General features: G+C 37.7%; 1 protein-coding gene across 2 annotated transcripts; it reads right to left on the minus strand.

The window, feature by feature from the left end:
• Nucleotides 1-551: 551 nt before the first annotated feature.
• Nucleotides 552-10,852, minus strand: LOC126367499 (uncharacterized). 2 transcript variants are annotated; one of them, XM_050011042.1, is made up of 5 exons: nt 10,598-10,852; nt 9,153-9,253; nt 2,436-2,845; nt 1,840-2,049; nt 552-930 (listed from the first exon to the last, which is right to left on the minus strand). In XM_050011042.1, exons 2-5 carry the CDS (start codon nt 9,166-9,168, stop codon nt 796-798), a joined length of 771 nt encoding a protein of 256 aa, XP_049866999.1. In that variant the 5' UTR covers nt 9,169-9,253; nt 10,598-10,852; the 3' UTR covers nt 552-795. The 2 variants fall into 2 exon arrangements, with proteins under 2 accessions (XP_049866999.1, XP_049866998.1); XM_050011041.1 differs by lacking the exon at nt 10,598-10,852 and having other exon boundaries at nt 2,436-3,023; nt 9,153-9,252.
• Between the last annotated feature and the right edge of the window lie 394 nt (nt 10,853-11,246).

Below are 11,246 nucleotides of genomic sequence, written 5' to 3' on the forward strand. Positions count from 1 at the left end.
CAACCCCTCGTCAGCTATGTTTAAAATTTTAATCCCATGTAATCGGGCACAAATCCTGGAAATCACGTGATATCAATTATCTATGATCAAACACGAATTGAAATTCATAACGAGTTCAGTGGTTTAGAGCCGGAGCCGGGATTCGAACCATTGACACTACGATGTAGGTAAGTCACGCATTCTTCGGCTATCACGGGTTCGAATCATAACTCATCACTACATAAAAGGTTTTTAGACAAATTAAAAAAAAAAACGTTACGTTAAAAAGAAAACTAGATTCTTAATCATTTGTTTGAGTATCGTACGAATCGCACAGCGTCATGAGGAAGCTCGCTAAATCACAATGACATAACAGTTACAGCATTATAAGTATCTTAGTAAAGTAGCACAGACACCTAAGACCATACCCATTCGATTATTTAATTACAATAAGACCAGAATATTTTGTATATATAATTAGATATCCCGGAAATAACAAGGACAATTCATTTCACTACGCGAATGGAGTCTTTTATTTGCTAGGTGTAAGACCCCATTACACCTACACAAAGAAATAGGTAATTGACTGAACCAAGACCACGACTGTAATTTATGCGTTGACAAAACCTCTCAATTTATGTTAGCAAATCCTCCGGGATAGGCAAAGCCATAAGTCACTCCATAATGCGGCCACAAATCCTGATTAGTAAACTCCAAAAAAAAAATCTCACAAATACTATTTGTTCTCAAACTTTCTGGCCAATGAGATGGTTTTACGATCTAAATTAATGCGACATGGCAGACTCGACGATATTGTTATCCATTTATGACATTGATGTCTTCCTCTTCTCCAATTTGAAGTATTGCCTTCTGTATCATGCGCTTGAGTCGCTTTCGCGACTCGTCGGATCTCAGGGTACGCAGCTCTGAAGCTACGAAGTCGCCGAATATCTGTTAAAGTATATTACGGTTATGATATTATATTTTTAAAGGCTTCAACCTTAATAGGGAGCGGCTGAAAGCACTCGATAGTATGATACATGCTAGGTAAATATACCATATTATACGGCCTCCGTGGTCCAGTGGTTGAGCGTTGGGCTCACGATCCGGAGGTCCCGGGTTCGAATCCCGGTGGGGACATATCACAAAAATCACTTTGCGATCCCTAGTGTGGTTAGGACATTACAGGCTGATCACCTGATTGTCCAAAAAGTAAAGAAAGAAAGAAAGAAAGAAAAAATATTTATTCGACATACTTATTGTTTTAACATAATTAACATAAAATAAAACAGTTATGAAAGTAAGATGATCCGTGCTTCGGAAGGCACGTTAAGCCGTTGGTCCCGGTTATTACTTACTGATGTAAGTAAGTAGTCGTTACATGAGCCATGTCGGGGGCCTTTGGCGGCTCAATAGTAACCCTGACACCAGGGTTGATGAGGTTGGTACTCCACCTCACAACCCACACGATAGAAGAAGAATATACCATACGGTAGGTCCGAGCTCTCCGAGTCTTGTATATTGAATTGTATTAGTAAAGATCATAAACAGCCTTGGATGGGACTCAGACGTATCTCGGAAGAGACTCAGAAGCAGCTTGCACCCCGCACGATACTGGCTCGGTGAAACATACATCATCTATTAAGTATGATAACCACATTTTATGTCGGAACGCAACGGGACGCATTGGAGTAGCGCCGCGCAGCCACCTAATATGGCGACTCGGCTACTTGTTCGAATATTAAGAAATATACGCATTTTAATATTCATTCACAAATAACATACAGATTACAAACAAATAAGACAAAGAAGCAACTTTTCACCTCTTCACTTGTGAAAAATTGGTATACTTATACTCACTTGGCATTCATCAGCATTGGCTCCAGGCCTGAGCCTGGGTACGGCTTCCTCTGGCCACATCATGGGATGGGCACTAGGAGGCAATGGGGGTGGGGCTGACGTCGCTACGCAGTGTCTACTCCGAACTGGCTCTAAAGAGAGCAACTGTGAACTCTGTGATCTCGCCACTGCTCCGAATTCCTCTTCTTCGTGTGCTTGAAACTCTGCTAACTGAGAAAAGATTGCATAAGTCAACATCTGACTATCATTTTAATGTTAATGGAACCATACTAAACTAGAACAAAGCCTGCTCTCTCATACTTATATGTCATCTTATTTTGATTTCTGTTTGTTTATGTACCGATTAAATTGGGTTCATTGTTAATACAAAAGGATGAACAATATCTGTGAACTGTAGCTGTGAAAATGAACTGATATACCTAAACCATAGAAAAAAGTCATCGTATTGTATCACTCCCCCCATACCGTAACTAGCACCAACCCTCCGTAGGTAGTGAGACTATAGCCGGAGGATTTTTATAAGCGAGTAGTTATTTGTTCTAGTAGAGAAAATCTCATGCAGAACAAAAAAAAAACAATAATAAACGGTGACGTACCTCTAAGTTGACCCCGTCGATGTCGAGCGGGTCGCCAAAGGGCGCTCGCAGCAGGAAGGAGAGCGCTTCGAAATGTTCCCAACCGCTGCCTGCCCCGCTACCCTCCCCGCACCCCGCCGTCTGCCTCCGCTTTATCTTCCGCAACTCATTATTAAACTGCGTCCTCAAATTGTGTATCTTCCTACTTATCTCCTCCGACGTAGTCCCAAAATAATCAGCTAAGTACTCATGCTTCTCATGCCGTGCGTTCCTATCTTTGTTCAATGGATTTTTTACGTCCCACAACTCTTTGCAATCCCTCTCCATGATCTCGATCAACTTCCTCGTGTTTTCCGATGTCCAGTTCAACCTTGTTTCCCTTCTAGGGCTGTCTGTTTCGGAGTCTGTCTCGATTTTGGGCCAATTGAGTTCTGAAGAGTTTGAATTTGAGTCCATTGCGATTGTAATCACGTTATAATATGAATAGCGCTCTAGCGAGACTGGCGCGGCAAGGTCGGAGAGCGCCGAGAGCGGTGTCGATCGGAGTGGCAACGTCGCGCTAGTTGCCGGTAACTTGCCGCCGCGCGAGAATAGCCGCGACGTTGCCAGCTGGACACACTCATGTAAATAATGTACTGTATTACGCTAACTTCAAGACACTAATGGAGCTAAGTAGGTGAGCCATATTAGCAGCTATTAGCGCGTACTGCAACAAAGAGTCTGTGAAGATCTTGTTAGTCCGATTAGTGAGTTAAGTTTTTACAAACAAATAATGGTGCTAATTCCTGTAAATACCATCTAATTTTATTTTAAGTTATATCTGTCCTTTTCTTATCCGCCGAAAAGGAAAGGGACGGGTAATCGACAAGCATAAAATTTATGGAACACACGTCAATTTTAAGCACAAATCTAAACCAACCGTCTAAAAATTTTACGTCAGTCAATAACCCGACACATTAATTTACTCATTCTTCCTAAAATTAAGAGCTGTGAATCATCCGTCCCTTTCCTTTTCGACGGATACGAAAATGACGGATATAACCTAAAATAAAATTAGGCGGTGTCTGCAGGAATCGGGGCCATAGACTTGGTATTCCTAACTAAGAATGGACTGCCATAATTATGAAAAACTACGAATTTTCTAAGTTGCTTACCAAACTCTAAACTAATGTCATCGATTCGAACACGACCAAAGCTTATGAGATGGTTGTTCGAAATGGGCCTGTACTATGGATGGTTACCCTGATCAATCAGTTACCAGTCATTTCATCAATTAAAAACCTACTGCATCATTTTTATCTCAAAAGCTATCAAATTTAAACCCAGAAAAGTAGCTGCAAATTGTTCTCTGGCGTGTCTCTCTGGCTATTAAAGGTATAACGAGCTTGCAAATCATACAAATCCCTTTTAATCTCGCATCCTCATTATAACAAACGAGCCACATTAAGCAGACACACGTGTTACTCAATAAGTCATCAAAGGATATAGCTCCGATCATAAACTATGTCCTGTTTATTGCTCACACACTTGAATTATTTCCGTATGGCTTTGCTTCCTTCACTGATGCTTACTAATAACTTTACACTATCCGTTATTAGAGGACGCTTTAAAACTGCTATTGTTTTCTGTCTTCTATAGTGTGCGTTATGAAATAGATGACTAACTTCAGGAATCCTAGTATCATTGTTATTCCTGCAGACACCTCCTAATTTTATTATAAGTTATACCCGTAATTTTCTTATCCACCGAAAAGTAAAAGGACGGTTCAAATAGCCCTGAGAAAACTTTATAACGACTACGTACTTACAAGAGTAAGTAGTAACCGGGAGCAACGGCTCATCGCATACACCTTCCAAAGCACGGAGCAACTTAGTTTCGGTCAATCGGATGATCAGTCTGTAATGTAAACCAAACTAAGGATCATAAGGTGATTTTTGTGATATGTCCCCACCGGGATTCGAACCTGGGACATCTGGTTGAGCGTGACGCTCAACCACTGGACCACTGAGGCTGTCATTGGTTTTTATTAAACTTGTGTGTTGATTTGTATTTTTTTTAAATACATATATGCCAAGCCAACTTAATTGAAGTTGATTTAGAAGTTTGTTTCTTGTTTATATTATTTGCAGAGATAGTTTTTTGTTTTCTACCGGAAAATGGCGCGATTTTTGAGCGATATAGTCTCATAAAATCAACACTAGGCGACATTTGTCTCCGGAACACATGCCAAATAACTTATCTTCAAGGTTTAAAATTGTGAATTCCTTGTAATATAATATAACATTATAACATTTAAGTCGTACACGACATTCCAGGGACCGTCCTAAAATAATTTGAATTAATTGAATGCCTGACGTGCTTGTGAGAAAAATAAAAAACACATTACAAATGAATGCCCAATTAAAGTACAAATAAATAAGCGCGCCCGCTTTGAAGGACTGTTGAGGCAATTATGAGCCACCCTCGCTTAGAGATGGGACAATCTCTTTCAAAGTTAGTATCGATGATCGATTGAAAGTAATGTTACCATTGAAATAAAAAAAGTGCTGATTCCAGTACACCACCTAATTCTTATCCGCCCAGAAGGAAAAAGAGTCAATAATCGATAGTCACAAAATTTATGGAACACACGTCAATTTTGGGCAGAAATTACCCGACAACTAATTGTTTTAAACAACGTTTAAAAAAATTAGTTTATTAAGTTAAGTAAATTACCCGACAAAATTTACTTGACAGCATACGTCAATCGGGTTATGTACCAGCGAGATGCATATTTGATTGGCTCAGGTTATACGTACTCATTCATTTTAAAATTCACTATTGTCAATCATCCGTCTTTTTCCTTTTTCTCGGATAAATACTTATAACTAAAAATAAAATTAGGAGGGTTCTGCAGGAATCGGGGCCATTGAGTTGCTTCAATCAAACACCACTGAATTTAATATCATATTCAATACAATCTTATATTCAATACTGAATATTATATTCAATATTATGTTTGTGTGTCATCTTGCGATGGATGTACCTCTGCCTATCCTAATTGGTATATAGTCGTGAGCTTATATTTATGTTATATTAAACGGTCACTTATTTACTAATAACGATGAACTATTTAATACCTGAACACCATAAAACTAAAAAAAAAACATATATCTTAAATCTAACCCTTTGTCGACAATTTAAAACAACAATTTATTTTATCTATTCCGTCGTTAAATGAATTATAGTTTAGATCATGGCACGAATTACTTATCATGTCGCAAAATATGATATAACGTAAAGATTAGTGAAACAACTCGTGGCTTGGAGAGCCAAACACTGCTATTTTTTTAAAATAATAGGTCAAAACCCACTGTTACTAACAGCCAGGTAATAAGTAAGTAGGTAGATATATCGATAAAACCAACACTAAATATTTTACAACATTAAGATGGAGGCTTCACGACATAAAGCTTATTATAAAAATAAACGAAATGGGACCACACATGCGCCCAGTATTGCCAGCGTGATAGATTGCTTTATAATGATTCTTTAAATTTTCAATCTCAAATAATAAGCACCCACAAGGCCGAACGAAGGTGTGAAGAAGACATTATTGAGACAAAAAAATAATATTTTGATGGTTCGAAACCTCAAATGGAAAACGGAATCCTTATAGGAAACATTGTAGCCGTCCGTCCAAAAATGCGATTACATATTCATTTGCAGATGGTAAACTAATCGCGACCTATCGACGTATGAAGGAAACAGTTTTTCAACGGCAATTTTTTTTTTTTGTATTACAAACTAATTTGCAGTCGGTGAACTAATCGCGACCTATTTCGATCTATGCAGACAATAGTTTTTCTACGGCAAAAGTCAAAGCTACGGAACCCTCGGTGCGCGAATCGGGCTCGCACTTGTTCAGCATTTTTTTTCTAAGTAAAATTATCCTTGCATTTTTATAACTCTTGTATGTGTTATCCTTGGATCTCATTTCCTCAAAACGGTTTTCTTTTTCAATATTTCTAATCATACTTTTACGCGTAAGGTCCTGAATAATTATAATTTTACATAGGTACCTAATTATATTTATATTACTTTGTATGGAATTGTACTAAATAATTTTGAAAAAAAAAATACTTTTAAAAATAAGTAAACAATATTTTTTGTCAGATTTGGGGAATTGCTGTCGAGAAGAGTTAATTCCCGCAAAAATATTATATAGCAAATAGTCGCTGGTCCAACGTTCACTTCCTGGACATCTTCTACCCTGTCGCCTTAATTTTTTACCGGATCCTCAGCATGTCATGCTTAGAAGTATACGTGGTGGAGTATGCTTTAAACTCACACCCGCAACATTTTATTTTTTTCGTATGTCTGTTTTTTATAGTATATTCACCCGTGCTTATGGAAACTTACAAAGATAAATTTAAATCGAAAAAATAAAAATTGACTCGCCTCTTGTCTTATGTGCCTTGGTACGCTTGTTCACATCCCGTCCGAGTCAGAATTTCTTTCGATTTAAATTTCTCTTTGAAAATTATTTCAGGTTAAAATACAGGTTGTGCCTTTCTGTATCTGTTGTCCTTATTTCTCTATCTAGTCACCGTTTTGCTCAATAAATTATTTTAACTGGCCTTTTTTTCTTTTGATCTTTTTTGTATTTATTTTTTCATTTTTTTTATTTTATTTTTTTCTTTGATTGATTGATTTCTTTACCTAATAGTAAGTATTCATACGTATACGTTATTCTCAAGGAACTTTTATCCAAATAGCTTTATTATTTGATCCAATGATTATGTTCCGTGCAACATGTTAGGAGCAACAAAATATTCATGACGGTAATATACACGATCAGGTATGTATTACGACGGCACAAGTTTCATATTACACAAGTAATATTACAAGTACCGTATTTGGAGTGGAACTGAGACATGCAAGCTATAATTACATGCCTTGCTTTATTTGTACACTGATATATCACTCGTTATGTTATAAAAGGAATAAAAATGTACTGGATAAAATTTTATGTTAGGTAGGTACGTATATTGTGAGGACTAATTTGGACAGAAAGGGTTACTAATATAATGACAGCCTCCGTGGTCTAGTGGTTAGAGCGTTAGGCTCACGATCTGGAGGTCCGGGTTCGATTCCCGACGGGGACATTGTCGAAATCACTTTGTGAGACTGTCCTTTGTTTGGTAAGGACTTTTCAGGCTTGAATCACCTGATTGTCCGAAAAAGTAAGATGATTCCGTGCTTCGGAGGGCACGTTAAGCCGTTGGTCCCGGCTATTAGCCGTAAAAACACCTCCACCAACCCGCAGTGGAGCAGCGTGGTGGAGTATGCTCCATACCCCCTCCGGTTGATTGAGGGGAGGCCTGTGCCCAGCAGTGGGACGTATATAGGCTGTTTATGTGGGTTACTAATGAGGAAGTGCAAAAAAAAAGAAGAAGAGGCAAATATTGAGAGTCTTCTTCTTTGCGAGTCGATGACGATCGAAGCTAAATTATATAGGACAGATAAGCCAAGATGATTGGACACTTAATAAAAGACACATGAAACAGTAGGACTGGGAGGTTTTCTGGCCACGTTTTTCCCTCAGCGTTACAGATTCCGATGTGATAGTAGTTTTACAGCTAGTAACATAATACATTGTTTTAAGTTTACGCGGTTATTATCGGTTGTTATATGAGACTCATATCCCCATTTAAACGCGGTAAGAACCCGTTATTATGTGCTTTAATTATAGTAACATAATAATTGTAATTTAATTTTTGACGTTCAAAAATCGCTAACTTTATAAGCCGATTTTGAAAAATAAATATTTTTGAATTTGAATTACAAAATTAAAGAAAGAGAGGAAAGGGAGGACCAAGAAGAGCTTATATGGACTGAATTAAAAAGAAGTCGCACGTCGTGTCTTAAAAGGAAGTAAAAGAATTGGCCATTGATAGACAAGAATGGAAAATGCTACACCGACAAGATCGTGGCTCTAAAATTAGTGATGAGGTATATTGTCTCTCTCTCGTTTGTATTGTTTATTGGTATTGTCTTGTCGGTCTGCCCACCCCTTAAGGGATTACGGGCGTGATATTATGTATCTATGTATGTATATTGTCATGTCGTGTCGTGTAAGATTATTCCGTGCTTCAGAAAACGTGTTGCGCCATTGCTCCCGGCTATTAGCCGCATACGAAGCATAGATCATCTTACTTTCGCACATTCGGGTGATCAGCCTGTAATGTGCTAACCAAACTAGGGATTACAAATCCACATAAATCTATAGTAACATTTATACATCAATGTTTTCAAATCCCCTGCATACCTACCTACTTGTAAAATAGCATTCAAGTCTAGTAAATGTTTGTTTCCTGGTAGTGGTTGCCTGTAAGAAATTGCTCTAGAGCTATAAGGCCGCTTAAGTTGTTTCGTATTCATGTGTTTTGCCTGATTGCTAAAATTAAGCTCTGTGCAATAAAGTGCATCTGATTTCACTCCCGAAATCGCTATTGAAGTGAACGGGACCACACATCTTCACAAGAAAATTTGCAGCTAGTCTTGGTGTGGACACTAAGGGTGGTATTAATAAACTAATCTCAGCTTGGAGACTGACACACTGACTGACTGAAACTGATGTCAATGTGACAGTTCTTATATAAAAACAGGGATTTGAGAATGATCTTTAGAGCAGTCTCAGCTGAGATTAGTTTATTAATACCATAGATTATGATGAACTTAATTATGACAACTTACCAGCCCATCGCTCCATCACGTTGGAAAGGATGTAATCAAACGTAGACAACGTCAAACGCCAAGCCAATAAAAACGATTATATTCCAAAGAGAGGGTTAATCCTGTACGGAAGGGGTAAGTAAGAAATTAGAGTGACTTTCCAGGTTACTTTCCTCAAAAACAATATACGAGTAGATGGCGCTGTAAACATTTTCCTTCGTTTAACCTTCTAATTTCATGGATAACATATCTTTGTTTTTAGGTATAAATGATGACCCTTTTTATTACACTCAGGCACATGTGAGGTTAGTTTGATATAGGTTTTATTATCATCTTTAGATAATAAAACATACTGATGTTTGTGAGACGAACGAACTGAGGAGACTGGTACCGAGACAAACCGTATTGTGGTTTAACGGTATCAGTGGTTTACCTAATTATGTAATACATGATATAAATAAATTAAAAAAAAAAAAAACATCTTCCATCCATTATTATTCTGATCAAAATAAAGAAAAGCAATATAATTCTACACATAATGTGATCCAAATATCAAGCAACAATTATTTTTATATGTGCTTCTGCCATTACATTGTATTTTTGAATAAATATGTACCAGAGTAATAAAAGAATACGTATTTATGACGTTAAATCTCGAAAGCGCCATCTATATTATTTTTAGGGAAAGTAGCCTGGAAAGTGGCTTCTTCAGTTTCATCATCACCAGCCCTTTAACGTCCCCACTGCTGGGGCACGGGCCTTCCCTGTGGATGGATAGGGAGATCGGGCCTTAAACCATCACGCCGGCCCAGCGCGGTTTGATGGATATTAACGACTGCTAATGCAGCCGGGACCAACGGCTTAACGTGCCTTCCGAAGCACGGAGGAGCTCGAGATGAAAACTTTTTTTGTGGTCACCCATCCTATGACCGACCTTTGCGAAAGTTGCTTAACTTCAACAATCGCAGACCGAGCGCGTTTACCGCTGCGCCACCGAGCTCCTCCTTCTTCAGTTTATTTGTGGACAATAAAGATTGTGTTTTATTTTAATAAATTATTTACTTCCAATGTCCTAGGTGCATTCAATGATATTTATGAACTTTACAATATCATCATCATCTCTCTAGCATTATCCTGTTTATCACAGGTCCCGCTTACCTAACCTGAAGGATTTGACAGGTCCGGTTTTTTACAGAAGCGACTGCCTATCTGACCTTCCAACCCGCGAAGGGAAAACCAGCCACGTAGGGCGCATACCTCCGAAAATGCACTTAACTATATATCTACTTTAAATAAATTATCGCATTGTAAACCCAATAGCAAAACAAAAAGCATAAAACGTTGCGTCTGCGACTATCCACGTAGATACTCGTACTTGCAGATAACCATATTGTATTGTATAGAATACATAGAAAATAATTTTAAGTTATTTTTTTTTTATTAGATAAATATACACAAATACGTACCCAGTATATGTATATTACAATCCTAGTGTAAATGGCATGAAGTTAAATAAATAAATAAGTATTCAGATTTACACTCTAGAAACAACACCTTTTAAAAACGTTATGATATGACACTAATCTTTAACGATAACACTCACTACATGAAATCTTAAGCATATGCTTGAAATCTTAAACTATGGTAAACTAAACATGTAACTCCACTAAATGAACAGATCACTGTACAGTCGACAATATAATACATGATTAGTATACTTAACTACAATAAATAAATAATCGAAGTACCTACATTAAATTGAATTATCGTAACATTTTTCATGTCGGTAGGCGTAAACACCAAATCATGGTTTAAGGAAACCAGGTATGCTCGAAAGTGACAGCTAACATTTTACGGTTAGCCCAGCTGACGTCATCCCGCCCTGCGTTGCCATTACGTAAAAAAATAATTACCCACGACCAAAGTGTTTTTATATTTATTATGAAAGGAAATTTTGAACTTTTAGTAAAAGATTTACTTACAGTTTAATTGATTTTTATATATGTGACAAGTACATACAGACATACACATAAACAGCCTATATACATCCCACTGCTGGGCACAGGCCTCCCCTCAATCAACCGGAGGGAGTATGGAGCATACTCCACCACGCTG

The sequence above is a fragment of the Pectinophora gossypiella genome, chromosome 6, assembly GCF_024362695.1.
Source record: "Pectinophora gossypiella chromosome 6, ilPecGoss1.1, whole genome shotgun sequence".
NCBI classification, from domain to species: Eukaryota; Metazoa; Arthropoda; class Insecta; order Lepidoptera; family Gelechiidae; genus Pectinophora; species Pectinophora gossypiella.

Bases quoted from the DNA above. Each gene is read 5' to 3' on its own strand.
- LOC126367499 (XM_050011041.1), bottom strand. From the start codon at position 2,870: ATGGACTCAAATTCAAACTCTTCAGAACTCAATTGGCCCAAAATCGAG. The intron at 2,050-2,435 runs GTACGTCACCGT...ATCTTTTCTCAG, and splicing joins TCGACGGGGTCAACTTAGAG to TTAGCAGAGTTTCAAGCACA. The intron at 931-1,839 runs GTGAGTATAAGT...ATACTTTAACAG, and splicing joins CCAATGCTGATGAATGCCAA to ATATTCGGCGACTTCGTAGC.